Source organism: Conger conger, chromosome 9 (assembly GCF_963514075.1).
Source record: "Conger conger chromosome 9, fConCon1.1, whole genome shotgun sequence".
Classification (NCBI taxonomy): domain Eukaryota; kingdom Metazoa; phylum Chordata; class Actinopteri; order Anguilliformes; family Congridae; genus Conger; species Conger conger.
The window spans coordinates 31,614,660-31,630,553 of NC_083768.1; the positions used below are offsets into that span (position 1 = coordinate 31,614,660).

General features: G+C 45.8%; 1 protein-coding gene across 1 annotated transcript; it reads right to left on the reverse strand.

The window, feature by feature from the left end:
* Positions 1-1,994: 1,994 nt before the first annotated feature.
* On the reverse strand, positions 1,995-15,260 carry LOC133137441 (zinc finger homeobox protein 3-like). Its single transcript, XM_061255725.1, has 5 exons — positions 15,155-15,260; positions 11,462-11,617; positions 11,234-11,297; positions 6,535-10,952; positions 1,995-6,139 (listed from the first exon to the last, which is right to left on the reverse strand). Exons 1-5 carry the CDS (start codon positions 15,158-15,160, stop codon positions 5,762-5,764), a joined length of 5,022 nt encoding a protein of 1,673 aa, XP_061111709.1. The 5' UTR covers positions 15,161-15,260; the 3' UTR covers positions 1,995-5,761.
* Between the last annotated feature and the right edge of the window lie 634 nt (positions 15,261-15,894).

Consider the following 15,894-nt stretch of genomic DNA (forward strand, 5'->3'; position numbering starts at 1 on the left):
TCAACACAATACAGCTGTATCACCAACCACCCAGACTGCAGCGCCTGAATAGGATCTCAGACAGCTTCAGCAGCAGGACCAGGTCATCAGTGAGCTGTTGAGATCTCTGAGTGATGACCAGGCGTCGGATGATCTCTCCCCTTCTGCCTACAAGACGGCATGGTGTACTACCTGTACTATCAGGACCCCAAATCAAGGCGCCATTTAGATCCTAATAAACATCTCTGGCTGTATTTACCAACCCAGCTCTGTTTCTCCCCCCTAAACTACTTCCAGGACCATCCCATCACTGGACACTTTGGGGTGAATAAGATCCTACATTACCTGCAGGTCTGGGTTTTCTGGCCAGCCATGAACAGACATGTTAAGATATACTTTATTGAACCCTGTGGTCCTCTGAGACGCATGTCTTTTAAGTGTGGGAGGAAATTGGAGTACCCGGAGGAAACCACACAAACACAGGGAGACCATGGAAACTCCACACAGCAGTGGTAACCACTACACCACCGAACTGCTCATGTGCTGTCATGCTGTCATGCCCGGTGTGCCAGCTTGTGAAAACCAGTCAACTTACAGCTCAGGCTTCCTGGTTCCTATCATTGCAATGCAACCCTGGGAATACACAGGAGTGGATTTTGTGGGCCCTCTACCAAGCATGGCACGGGGAAATCTTTTAGTTTTTGTGGATTATTTCACAAAGTGGGTGGAGGTTGGCACCATTAGAGAGGCTAACATCACAGCCGACATGTTCATGAAGGACATTGTGGCACGCCATGGGACCTCAAAGTACTTCATCTCCAACAGGGGAATGCTTTTTGTCAGCCATGGGTTTGATTCCCTGGCTTGGAACAGAACATCACCTCACTGCTGCTTACAACCCACAAACAAATATGACAGAGAGGGTGAACAGGGGCCTGGCAGCAATTTGACTTTTTCATTGCTTGCACCAGTCCTGGGATAAATACCTCCCACACCTGTCCTTCACACTACATACTGCTCCCCGTGCTAGCACAAGTGATAGTCAGCTTTCGTACTCAATGAGAGAGGCTTGAAAACCCCACTGGACCTCCTGCTGCCACTCAACAATGTCTGGGACCATAAACTGGAATGTTTAGCAGCTAGCCACAATGCTCAAAAAGGCAACTGCCCCACCCCAGGTCAGGTCAACAAAACTAGTGCCGGTTTTCAAGGGGCTGTATCAGGTGGTGCAACACCTGTTTGAGGTAAGCTACTGTCTGACGTCTCTGGTGGATGGGAGCGATGCTGGAGTATATCATGTGGCTAATATGTGCACATTCTCCATGGGACACAGCCACCAAGGCCCACCACCCTATCCCTGAAGCTGCCCCAAGCTCAGAATCAGGAGATGCCTGAAGGCACTGATAACACTCCTCAAGGAGATGATATTCCATATTTCCATATGCTGCAGTGGAGCAGGACGACGGAGTACACCTTGTTTCCGAGACTAGTTATCCTGGGCCGGCTGACAGGCATTCCTGCGTGGACAGCATGCAAGACAGGAATTTTGACAGGCAAGGTGCCCCAGATGAGTTTAATAACAGAGGATCTGCACTGTCTGAGCTCAGGGACCCTGAGGCATGTCCCAGAGTGGCCTTGGCGATAGGTCTATGTCAATATGCCTGACCCCTGGGGGGTTAACATTACGGTGCACCCCATGCCAATGAGTGAGCACTGTGCTGATTTCCCAGAGGATGGAACATGCCCTTACAATTTACAATTTGCACTCACAGAGTACCTAGGATCATTGCACAGTAAGCCAAGACTCTACTAGAGTGAACCGTTCCACACTAACCAACTTCACATTCACATTTGACTTGAGTTTTGACAGTCAAACTACTTCAGAGCTTTATTAAAAAGAAATAAAGATACATTCAGGGCAATGTTATCTTGAGGCAAAAAAAAAAAAAAGTCTGGCAGTCGGCTGACTCCTTGCATGCCAGCCAATCGCCATTGGAGTGTGAATGTGTGTGTGAATGGGTGAATGAGAATCATGAATTATACAGCACTTTGGATAAAGGCACTATATAAATGCAGACCATTTACCATTCAAGCTGGTTCCCTGCTGTATGTGAACTATGTTCTGTGTTAAATATGTTGCTATAGCAGGTCCCTCAGATTTATGTTCTAGGATATCTAAGCAGTCTATTTCCATGTGTGCTAATTTGTGTTGCCTTATGCTATGTGAGATCTGTGTAGCTAATTGGTATTACTCCCATGTTGGGAATTGAATTGAAAAACAGGCAGAAACAAAATGGTAAACAAATCTTTTTTTTTTTCTTTTTTTTCTTTTTTTCAAAAAAGTTACAGGTTTTATTAATTTCTCTGAAACCAGAAAACATAATGGAGATAAAACACTAAATAAAGTTTACAAGTGAGGAAAAAGAAGCTTAATCAATAGCCATACTGTTTCAGATATTGCCAACACTGTCATCATTATTGTGAATTCTCACATGCATGCCATCTTGTGCAAGATTGGAATTACCACAGAATAAACTGCAGCAATTGTGGCAGTGATGATAATAACAGCAGATAACAGTAAAATAAGTAGTACAGTTATTATAATAGTGATAACAATCAAGTGACATTGGAAAAGAATTAAAAAATATATAGACCTTCATTGCTCAAATCTGTCCTGGACAGTACACCACCATAAGCTCATTCCTTCAGTATAGCCCCAGTCTTGATTTTTTTTTCACATGAGCTACCATCCCCTGTACATAGTGACTGACAGATAGAAGGATATTAGACAAAATATCATTAATATGTGAATCAAACCTTTAACTCAAACCAATTTAGCATATCTGTGGTTTATGGTTTTGAAAAAGGGTGACAAACAGCTTGGCAGAGTCAAATGCATCAAACTGTAGCTCATGAATGAAATCCTGGACTGGCTCAAACTGTCAAGCTGTAGAAATGTATTTGCAGTACACACATTAAAAACATAATTTCTCTTTCTCATAATCTCTCTCCCCAATTGTTTTTGGTAAAAAAATTTAATGACAGAAAGCAAATTGAAAAAACAACTTTGGAATAACACTTCTCATAATATATTTTTTAGTTTTAACTTTCAGGTTTGCTTTTTCATTAATAGTAACAACAGTATTAATAACAATAATATACAACTTTTAAACCAAAAGAAAAAAGCAAAAATATCTTTAGTATCTCTTGATTCCACCAAAGGGCACCTCTCCGTACCCTTCACCACAAGCGCACACGGTTCACTCAGCTAGCTAACCTAATGCACATCCTCTCCTCTGTGCTCCACTCCTTTTGTTTCAACCTTGCACAACTCATCTCATTAAACAAGCAAAGAAAGAAAGTGCTTCACTGAACTCTATCTCACCAATTCATTTCTTGGTTTACATTACATTTTTGAGTTTTTTTTATTATAGGTCATTTTGGGTTGTGTCATTGGGCAAAAGATTAAATTTGAAGTTTACATTTTAGGTTTGGATGATAGAAAGAAAATAACAGACAAACAAGGAAAGACTTAAGTAAAACTGGGCTGACCAAGTCCTGACCAATTGACAGTTAGGTAGACAGTTGCAATCCGGTCAGCAAAGTGCTATGTGTGATATTCCATACGGTTTGCGGGTTTCGCAACCAGGGGTGGACCATAAAGCCAATACCAGTTAAATACATAAATACTTTCACACAAACATAAGCACAAATCAGGACACAAAACCAATGCACTGTCAAATGAAAATGGAAATGCAAAGTCTTGGCATGAATGATCTGGATAAAACAAAACAATCCTGTACAGTGTGAACAGGTCACAAATTTAGCAAATACAGTCTTGTAAAATGTCCACAAAATATTTTTAAGCAAATAATTTCCTTTTTCCCTTTTCAAATAATTCACATGATTTCATTTTAAAAAGCCATTTAAGTTCAGGCACCACAATATTGCTGATGTCTCCCCCTAGTTGCTTAAAATTCAGATTGAAAAAAAATAAAATGAGTGTCCCACTGTGCGACAGTCGTGTCTAGTGCAGGCTTACAATGTGCAGCACAGACTCCTGTCCACAAATTACTGGGGGAACAGAAAGGACAAAAACTAATATAAACTTTTATTTAGGCTGACATCACAGAACATACACTCAGTGAGCAATTTATTAGGTAGACCTGTACATCAGCTTGTTAATGCAAATATTTAATCAGCCAATCATGTGGCAGCAACTAAATGCATAAAAGCATGCAGACTGTTGTCCAGACCAAGTGTTAGAATGGGGAAGAAATGTGATCTAAGTGACTTTTACCATGGGATGATTGTTGGTGCCAGACAGGACAGTTTGAGTATCTCAGAAACTGCTGATCTCCTGTGATTTTCACGTACAACAGTCTCTAGAATTTGCAGAGAATGGTGTGAAAAACTAAAAACATCCAGTGAGTAGCAGTTCTGCGGGCAAAAACATGCTGAGAATTCTGAGGAGAATGGCCAGACTGGTCAAAGCTGATAGGAAGGTGACAGTAACGCAAATAACCATGCATTACAACAGTGCAGAAGAGCATCTCTGAACACACAACGCATCAAACCTCTGAGTGGATAGGCAGCCGAAGACCAATAAGTAAAAAAACAAAAAAATGGGTCTAATAAATACCTAATAAAGTGCTCGCTGAGTGTATGTGTATTTAATTCCAGCACCTAATCTGTTCAACATGGATCTGTATTTTGTGCACAAAGGTCATATTTAGTGAATCGATCAGATGTGCAGTGGGAATTGGGGCCTCTGCATCTTTCAGTCTCACCCCTTTCCCTCTTAGCTCCTCTCTCTGAGATTGTCTTTCAGACTGAGCCTGTGCAGAGAAAAAAAGTGTTTGCCACATTTTGGTTAAAGGCCCAGTTCTGGACATTTCTTCTCCGTTGTTTTGATTCAAACAATTCACCTGTCCATCCCCCAAGTCCGTTAATCAATGTATTCATATTCTATAGTGCATAACAACCCCAGCCCACCCACCACCACCAAAACAGCTTTGAAAGGGTACCCTTTTGCACCAAGCAACCAGTTATCCCTTTTGATTTATACCATTCAACCAAACTAAAACCTGTTCCTGTAGCAATTCATCAATTTCAGAACAGAGGCCCTTTTTATTTCTCTGTCTGCAGTCCACTAACTGTCAAGCAAGCAGTAGGGGTGGGGTCCAGTTAGCATTTTTCCAGATTGTCTTGGGTCTGCTTCTGATGTTGTGAGGAAAGGAGACTGGGTCCAGGAATAGATCACCCACATTTGACCCAAAACAGAAGATTCACCTGCGTTGGTGGAGGTGATTACTATCAGTTTCTCATGAAGTCTCTTTTGGAGGAGTGGAGATCATTAGGGAAGATACTAATATAAGGAAGCTCGCTTATGGCCCAGGGCCCAGGGCAAAGAGACTGCTGGTTGAAGACAAAAAGGAAAAGACAACCACTACCATGGCCAGAATGAGAAAAAGGTCCAAGCATTTAATTCTAGTCTTGTTCTCTCTCAGTCTTTATTACTGTTAGTGAAGCAGTCTTGTCAAGTGTAAAATGGGCCCCATCCAGCGCCAAAATAAAAGCTTCTACAGACACAGTCCACCTGATGCCTAACGAAAAATAAAATGGAGAAAAGGTCAGAAGATAAGAGAGGCTTATAGCCTCACCCAGACACTGGTAAAAGAATGTCTGCTTAAGAGATTGCAACTCAGAAACCTTTGTGTCCATTGAAAGCGAAGAGCCCAAAGCGCCCAGTGTCAATGCCAGCATCTCTGGATATGAGCTTTTAGCTGGCGCTGCTGGCTGCACTGGGGGAAGACTGTGTTGTCACTCCCGAGCCTGCACTGGACCCAGTGGCAGAACCGCTGTTGACGAGCGAGGGCGGATGGCCAAAGTTAGTGGATCTCAGTGTGGCCAGGTGACGAGGGGAGAATACGTGGGTCCTCCCTGCAGCTCTGGACTCAAACGTAACAGCGCAGGCATCACATCGGCCCCTCAGCGTCTCGCGGCTTGCCGGTTGTCCACCAGCTGGGGGTGTGGAGGGCTCAAGGACCGTCAGCTGAACCGGTTTTGGTAAGATGGGACGATTGGCTCGGAGGGCACTGTAGAGCAGAAAGCTGCCCGAGCTGGTGTCAACTTTCTTGGAGTCCGTTGTACCAGGAGACTGAGGGGAGAAACGAGACACTCTTCAATATGGAATATTGTAATTGACGCACACCCTTGTACAACATTAAAGTGCATGTGCAATTCATCTGCCATTCTGGGGCAGTCCATTTTAGGCCACATTTTTTTCTATTGAGGGAAGATGCCTGCCCCAATACAGAACAACATAATTGTTGATGTCAGGCTTTAACATACATACTACTGCACTACATACTGTCCTGTATTTAAGGGATAAAATTTGTTCAAGTGGCTCTATGGTATTCGTTAAACTACATTTTCTGCCAGAGATTGAATAAACCAAATTTAATCCACATTGCTGAACTGTATGGATGCAGAAGGAAACTAATGGAGCACAGATGTAAACTGAGGCTCCATCTTTGACCCTATCTGCCTCACCTGCTTCTGCTGCTGCAGGCGCCAGCGCTTCTCCTTTGCACGGGTGTTCTGGAACCAGATCTGTACTACTTTGAGAGGCAGTCCCAGCTCCGTCCCTATTGTCTCACACTCCAGCGCATTGGGGTGAGGGCATGTCTCATAGCACGACTGCATGATGGACACCTGCAAGGATGTCAGGTGCGTCCGTGGCCGACGAGGGCTCGAGGAATGGTGCTGGCAGACCCCATCCTGGGGGCTAGATTTGGCACTGGAGGAGGGAGTGGTTGTACCAGAAGGTTGGGGTGTTGAGAGACCTAGCTGCTCTCTGGACAAAGTGTTGATCTTGAAGGAGCCTTTGGGTGTCCAGTCATTCAAACCATTCCGCTTATGAGAGCCTGGGGAGAGAGGCTTGTTGGAGGATGTGGAGGATAACTTCGGCACCGTGCGGGTTGTGACGCTAGGCGCCACAGTTTCTCTGCCCCCAGAGTCATCTTCCTCATCCGTCCTTGCTTTTTCATCTCCTGCACGCTTTCGTTTCTGTGATGAGCAAGAAGAAGGGGAAGGCAAGCGAGTCTTCATAACAACAGGGACCTCAGGGGTGGCGGTCATAGCTTTGCTGACTGGTCTGGCTGGCCCTCCTGGGCTTGGTGTCTCTGGTTTGGGCTTGGGATTCGACATTCGAGAGATGCCAGCACCACTCTCCCTCGGCCGTCCCTCTTCTTTCTCCTTGCCTTGCTCCGCCTCTGGCTTTGTCTTTGGGGCTACAGCCTTGGGACTGGCTCCAGCTGAGTCCCCAGTGGTTCCACTGCTGCTGAGGGGGCTGGAGTTTGGGCTGGGGCTGCTAGAGAAGATTGGCAGCGTCAGGGGCCAAGTGAACTTGATAAGCGGTTTCCCCATTGCAGCCAGTGTACCGTCACTTATGAAGCGGACTTCCCCCTTCCGTTCCCGAGCTCGCATGTTCTGGAACCAAATCTGTACCACCTTCTTAGGGAGGTGAACCCACTCTGAGATCTGCTGAAACTCATGCTTCCCAGGGTTGGGATCTTTGAAGTAGCAGCCATAGAGCACATCCAGCTGCTCCGTCTGGATAATGGTCCTGGAGCGCCTCATGTCCCTGAACCGTCGTGCCTTGGTGGGCTTTGGCTCTTTCTCTCGCTCCTTCTCCCTTTCTCTCACTCTATCCCTCTCTCTCTCCCTCTCCTGCTGTTTCTCTCGCTCCCTCTCCACCAATGAGGCACTGACACGCTCTGCTGCCCTTATGTAGACAGTGCTGGTCCGGGTGTTGTTATTGCTGGCATTTGGGGTAGGGATGGCAAGGGCACCGTCTGGCTTCACCCGGACCACGATGAGCCCGCCTGCCCCAGGGACCCCGAGAGCTGTAGGCCTCAGCCCGAGGCCTTCTGCTATGGTTTCGGCCTGCACCTTTGCCCTGCCTCTTGTGGAAGCAGTAAAAGAGGAGGTGGAAGTGGAGCTGTGTTTTTTCCCCATGCTGAGATCTAGGGCAGACTCACAGATGCCACCATTAGACAGGGACTGGACGGGGGACATGTGGGAGGCAGGGGGTGGCGTGCTGTGGGTGTCTGGGAAGATGGCAGCGGTGTTTGGGAAGGTAGAAACTCTTCCCCTATCCCGGTCCCCTTCAGCTATCCCCAGCCCAATGGCAGATGGAGGTATAGAGAGAACATATGGGTTAATGAACTGAGTGGCAAAGGGAGTCAGAGAGATGGACAGAGGGAGAGGGTGCAGGATGTTGGGAAGACTCTGTTGGTCAACAGAAATGGGCACAGGGGGGTCGCCCTGAGCCTCCAGCTCCAAATCCACATCGGGGTCTTGTCTCTCCTTCTTCACATCCACCTCTTCCTGTTCCAGTTCCCTGTTCCTCTTCCTCTTCCTCACCCTCTGGATCCCACTGCCAGCCTCCTCCTCCTCCTCCTCTGTGTCCTCAGCATCCGAGAGAAACACAGTGGAGGAGCGGAGCACCTTCCCTCCCCTGCCCTTCTCCTCCTGTTCGCCAGACACCACCTCGCTTGCAGAGGTGCCCAGCTCCTCTGTCGTAGGGCCACTCAGGTTCTCTTCATCTGTCACAATGACGGAGGTGTAGAACCCATCACCTTCATTGTCTGAATCTGAGGTCAGACAGGGCTCCCCGGGGCTCACTTTCACCAGGTCCCTTCCTTTCCTTCTCCCTCCACCATGGGACAAATCAATGGCGTATCTCTCGCTGGCTTCTGGGTGCTCCCCTTCCTCCGCCTCCACTATGGTGAGCACGTCTTCCTCCATCTCATCCTCTTGCGTAACTCCATCCCCTTCTGTCTTCTTGGTTAACATCTTGCATGTGGCACCTCTCGGTCTCTCTCTGTGCTCTCTCCGTGCGTCCTCCAGCCACCTCCGTACCTGCTGCCCACTTAGGCCCACCTCCCTTCCCAGCGCTCCATAGTCATCCTGCGGTGGGTCAGCAGCATCTGCCTCGCTGCGCGACTCCAGAAATGCCCACAACACCTGCGACTGGAATTCTGACAATACAGGGGGAGCGGAAGTGTGACTCAGGCTTTTCACTTTTGCACCTGCAGGTAAGGAGCCATTAGGATTTATACTGGGATTAGAGTTTAAGGGGCATGGTTGCGTGGGACCGAGCATGACAGCAATGCTATTTGTGGCCATTTTTGAATCATCGGTATGGCTGGGATCAGAATGGGGCTGAGGGCTGCTGCTTATGGAGCCAGTGCCAATGACCGATGTGGCTTCACCAGACACTGGTGACCCACTGGCGTCAAGTTCACCTACCACATCGCACGTTTCAGAAGAATGGCTCATTTTCTCTCCCTGAACCGCACAGTCAGTCCCCTCCATTGGACTGTCTTTCCCACTTTCCTCTTTGCCCTGAGCTCCCACAGAATCTCCATTGGACTGTTTCTTTTCACTCTTTAACGTGCAGTTTAGCACTGTCTCATTCGATTCCTCAGCAGCTTCCCCTCTCATTAGCAAGTCCTCCACAGCTTCAGATTTTAGTTTCAGTGCTTGTTCTCCGTCTTGCCTCACCTGATCCCTTCCCTCCCCCTCCTCCTCTACTTCCTCCTCATCAGGCTCCTTTTTCACACTTTCCACTTCACCACTGCGCTCCCCTTTCTCCTTCTCAGCTGTGCAGGTGTGCATTGCTTCTGGGAGTCCAGCCGCCAGCCAAGGAACCTGGCTCTGGGCTGCACTGAGCCTCTGGGCCAGGAGAGCCTGCTGAGCAGTGCTGAGACCCATCAGTGGGACGGCCTGGGTCAGGACGGTGCTGGCAGACTCGGGGTTGGATCCCTGGTTCTGGGCCTGCAGCCCATTTAGAAAGAGGGGCAGGAGAAGTTGCTGCTGGGCTATGAGCTCCAGCTGTGGGACAGCCATGCCATGTGTGCCGCCGACACCGGTCGACAGAAGAGAGGGCTGAACAGAGGGGGGCAGTGAGGGCGAGCCGGAGGATGTGAGCAGAGTGAGGAAGGCAGACACGGCCTGAGCAGAGGCCACGGGGGAAGAGAGCAGAGACAGGCCGGAGGCTGAAGGGGAGCAGGCTGAAGACACAGCAAGTGCACTTTGCTCTCCATCTTTGGTTGGCCCCGACAACAAAGTCAGGCTCCCTTGACTGCCGCCATTGCCGGTGGGCAAGGGGATGGCAGCCCCACCAGGCTGCGTGGTGCTACTTGAGCCTGAGGTTATGGCTGCGCTTGCGTTATTTCCCACATTAACACTCCCTTTCTTACCAGAGCTCCCAGTTGCACTGCTGGTGGAATTAACAGTGTTCCTGCTGCGAGTCTGATGCAGAACAGACTTCAAGTGACTCTCTAGTGTGAACGCGTGGTTGTAAGACACACGACACACAGCACACTGGTAGGGCTTGTTGGAGAAAAAGGGGCGTGACAAATATGGTGCAGGGGCTGAGGTGGTTGAGGAGGCCGTTTCCTTTTCATCACCCTGCATTGAAGAACCGGTTCTCATTCGATGCAGATGGGATGCAGAGCTGTAATGGACACTGAGGGCACTTTTGGAAGTAAATGACTCCAGACACGCATTGCACTTAAAAGGACGGGTTGGGTCGAGAAATTTCTCAAGTGCTGGATCAGCTTGCGTTTTGCTGGTGCTAGTGCTGTTTGCTGTACCATCATTGCCACTGTCCTTAGTGGCAGTATGCTGAAGAGACACCTTTTGGGTTGCTGTCGTGGTTGATCCTGGAAGTTGACTTGATACCTGATCTGCTTCTTCATGGTCTCTGCCCAGCCCCTGCTTTCGCTCTCCCTCATCCTGAATCTCCTCTTCAGGGCAGGAATGAACTTTGACCTCTGACCTCAGCATGAGTGTGGTGGCTGTGTCCTGCTCGGCTCCAGTGGTGTTAAAGATGCTCTCCGATAGGTCAGAGAGGGCCCCATTTGTTTCAGAAGGCATCTGCTGAGAGGAGTGAGTGTCTCCTGGAAGAAGGAGAGAACGGGGTTTCACACAACTTGATGGGAAAACAAGTACAGTTAACAGATTCTCTCTAAGCTTGCATTCACTAAAGGGCCATTAACCTGGTGTTATTGTCACATTTTTTTTTTTTTGGGGGAGGGATAAAAAATCAAGTCTAATGATAAATGCTTTGAGAGAAATTGCCTCAGCCCACTTTTGCACAGAGAACAGATATTGACTGAGTTGACCCAAATGGACAGATTACAGGTTAGACTTGACTCATGGGAAACTGGGCTCTGCTTACCGGAGTCACGTTGAGTTTTGCCGTTCTCTGCCCTGTCTCCACATACAGCTTTTACTGGGGTGGCCTGAACCAAGGAAATACAGTAAAAATTGCATCCTTAAATAGTAATAGCAACAATCTAAGAAACTTTCCAACAGCTCCAGCAATAAAGGTATTTATTGCATGCACATGCTCATGCAAGCACACAGGCATGCACCCACGCATGCACATGCACATAAACACACTCACAGTGTCCAACAGTCTGTCCAGACAGGCAGGCAATACACTATGTTTTTCGGTCAGGTGCTGAGCGAGTATTTCTCTGTCTGGTCTCTCTTGTTGACACAGCGGGCATGGCCACACCAGCACAATGCTGTCTCGGCAAACAGTCTCTCCGGACTCCTCCTGAGACAGAGAAACAGTCAGTTAACAACATCAACCACAAACATGCACACTGATTACATTATACCTTGGGCCACCAGTTTTTTACCACCATGTGACCTGCAGGGATTTAAACTTGTATTTCAATCGTTATCCTCCAGGGGTCCCCATAGGCGCTCCAATGACAGTCAGGACACTAATCAGAAAATGCAGTTTCTAGCTGAGACACTTGACACAATGTATTGATCTAATATGGGGAGAGTCAGGAAGGAAAGTGAACATTCATAGAAGTTAGTTAAATGCCACGAAAACCATGCCTTTGAGCTAGTGGTCCTCACTCCCAGCCCTGGAGAGTCACAGGGTCTGCTGGCTTTTGTTGTTACTCAGCACTTGAATAGCATAGCAATTGATAAGTTAAAGAAGTTGATTAAACACAGTTCATTAAGATCACTTAGTTTCTTGGGTCTGAATCAGTCACTGATCTTAAGGGGAAAAAAAAAACTAGCAGACTCTGTGGCTCTCCAGGACCAGGACTGAGTATCACTGTAGTAAAAAATGCATCCATATTAAGGGTTCTGTTTTAGCCCAGCACTAAGACACCTGATTCTTGTTTGAAGACCATGATTAGTTCATTTGTTGAATCTTTTTATTATTATTTGCCCCTCTACAACATTTAAAAATACTGTTAAAAGTCAGTAACGGAACTGAATTTAACATATCGCTTGTAAATATGATTGTCAATCATAATCTGTGCTTACATTATATTACATTAATGGCATTTGGCAGATGCTCTTATCCAGAGTGAGTTGATTAGACTGAGCAGGAGACAATCCTCCCCTGGAGCAATGCAGGGTTAAGGGCCTTGCTCAAGGGCCCGACGGCTATGCGGATCTTATTGTGGCTACACCGGGATTAGAACCACCGACCTTGCGTGTCCCAGTTATTTACCTTAACCACTACGCTACAGCCCACCCCTACTGTAGCAAAAGGGCTTAATTATTTAGGAAATTATTTAGGAGGTGCAAATGGGAGTTTTTTGAGAAGTGGCTTGACTAAGAGGCTATCATGACCTCTAGCTGGTGGAGGACTGAAGTACCATGTGAGAAAACGTATCACTGAGTAACTCATCCGATCAAAACATGCAATAGTATGACTTGGTGTGTCAATGTTGCAGGGTCAGTCTGCCATACATTATATTTCACTGCCCTTCATATCAATATTAGGCCATGACCAGAATGACCAGCGCCCAGAATGGCATGTGTCATTCGAGTCAGTCGTGTCTGACATAAATCAGAAAGAATGAAGTTGTGTGCCTGCACTTGACTGTGCTTACTATTTATTGTTGAAACTGAAGATGAAAGTTTTTTGTAGAGTGCAGTGATGCCAGATGACAATACATTCAGCCAAAGTGTAATTTGTATCAATGTAATTATCCATAGCACTCATATCCCACAGCGGGGGGGGGGGGGGGGGGGGGGGGTGTACTGTTAACAGACTATGTCCTCCAGCTCAACAACTTGTGTAATTGACTTCCACAAGCAGTCCGGAATGATTTTGACAGCCATGTCTAAAAATGTGGCTCAAAAGAAAGTTAAAATTTGTTGATTTCCATACACTAACCAAAGCAGTATTAGCACTGCCACTGACATGGCAAAAACATTCTCTCCCTTCTTAGGTATAAACCAACCATCGATCTAAAAGTCAAATCTGGACCAATGTGTCAAACTCATCTGCCTTGAGAGTTAGCTACATTTCAGCATAGACAATTGATGCACTGTATGGGTATTCCTGGGCAGTTTATTATTGCTATGCCAAAAACAATAGGTCAACAACCTTTATTTTCTTTCTGACCTCCACTGAGATGGTACGGACCTATTAACCAAAACGCTATTTATTTTTGTTTAATATAATAATTTAATTATACTTTTAATCAGCCTGACATTTAATACATTTAGTAACTGCAAGCTGAGCCCAGGCCTCTGAAACAAACGTCAATTATTGCAATTTTCAGATTTGAAAGACTTGATAAGTGAACATTTTAACAAGTAATTATTATTTGGACTACACAATACAAATAACATCATTATTGATTAAAAATTCAAACACAAAATACGCGCTGTATTAAAAAAGGAAAATAAAAGGCAGACATCTCTCCAATTTTCGGAAATGATTATAAACAAATTTACATAAACGACAGTGACTATAAAGCCAACAACGCACCACTACTCTTATAGATTTGAGATAAAGGAAAGGCATGCACGTAATCAAACTGTAGCGATCAGACCCTAATGCTCAGTCCCGAGTTATTCAGCGTTATGGCTGACAGAAAGGCTGGCTGGCACCCAATTAGTGTGCTAGCTAATAGCGATTCTGTAGCAAGCGACATTTCTTATGTCACAATCAAAGTTGTTACTTGGACGTCTGGTTTTTCAAATATAAAAAATGAACATCAACAATATCTTATAAACCGTATCTCCACTGTTAAATTAACAAAAAATACACTCTGCTTTGCCAATTAACCAACACGATTTAGCGGACTGGGTTGATCAATTAGCTAGCTAGCTACCAACCTAAATCGCCGACACGAAATCGACAACAGCTTGCAATAAATTACCGAATAGCTATGGATATCGCAACAGAACAATTAGCGAACAAACGTAACTAATGGCATGCCAGCTAGCTAACGTTAGATACCTTAAATAACTCCGTTTTGCGATTTATTTGCAAAGAATATAACATTAAACAAAAGACAACACAGAACCAAATTTGGGATCTGTGTCAGAATTAGCACGGTGCTAGATAATCTTCAACACTTAACTTCCGTTTGAAAAACAGTCTGCCCAGTAACACATAAAATGACGACAGAGTACTGTAGACAAAGTTAAATGATAGAAGAGAATGCACGTCCGAGAAAAACGTTATGCTTATACGCTTTCCTCCAAGACCTCGGTCTCGCGTTTTTCTGCTACCCGCAGTTTGCGTGCATTCAGGCACTGAAACCATTTTACACCGACCGCTGCTTGGGTATCGGAGACGGAGGCCTTTAGTCGCTCAGGCTCCATGTAATTAATTAGGGCTCCTTTTACAGATGTGTTTTTGAAAGAAAAAACCACCACACTCGCCACCCTTTTCCAGCCACACACATCCCCCTGCATTAGCCATTTAATGATCCATCTCTCCTCAAACCCATTATATTACATTTATGACACTTTCGAGTGTGTTTTTATTCGATTAATGTACTAATTAATGGCAAAATAAGAGCACGACGCTATGAAAACAGTCGGCATGCATAGCAAACCCAACGACGAAAGGGATGGTGGGGGCAGAGGACGATGGACACGGAAAAGTTTGAGATTTTAAAGGCACAAATTCTAAGAAAATAAAGCCACGTTACTCAATTGAACCTGCAAAATAATATGCCATCCATACGAAACAATCAAATACGCAACGTTAGTCGCACACGATCACGTAATTAATCTGGAACCAATATTGTTTCGTCAGCAAGGAGGCAAGCATGCAGGCTATATAGCTAATTAGGACCATTTCAATTAACGCGTTTACCTGCATGGTCGCCGCTCCAGCGCACGCTTCCTCTCGCTCTTTAATAACCCACTGAAAAGTTTTGTCTCTCTCCCTGCTCGCTCGCTCGCCCTCGCTCTCTCTCTCTCCCTCCCTCCCTCTCTCTCTTTCCCCCTCTTCTCTCTGTCGTAGTAAACACACGGCTCCCCCACGGCTGGCTGCTGATCCCACAGCCAATAAGAACTAACGCGTAGGCCGCCCTTCAAAGTGAACAATGTAAAATATGTCATATTGTAAATATAATACAGCCTCCACGTCCTGTATGCTGAGCACACTGGCTTGTTCATCAAAAAAAAAAAGCTGGGTCTGGTCACATGAGGTCATGTTAAAAATACTCCCATAAAACTAAATCTGCCCAAAGTTAAATATGCATCAAGTGAAGTGTTGCATCCATTATTAGCGTTGTGGGCGTTGGCTTTTCAAACGGGAGTAGCGAATAAAAGTGTTGCAATTAATGAGAATGCATTCGCTAGTTTATCCTTTTATTTAGTTAAATTGAATAAAAAATGACACCTCTACTACTCGCAAAAAGTCTGACCTGCACAGAATGAACGGACAAGACTGCTTCTCGGTGTTAAAACAGGCTACTGAAATCCACGCAGAATTTTGCCTTCATAATTCCGTCCATAATGTTAAGAAAATAGCAATTAACAGAGTCCACACAGTGCTCTAAATACACTCAACATAATTTAGCATTATATGGTCATTATAATTATTTGAGG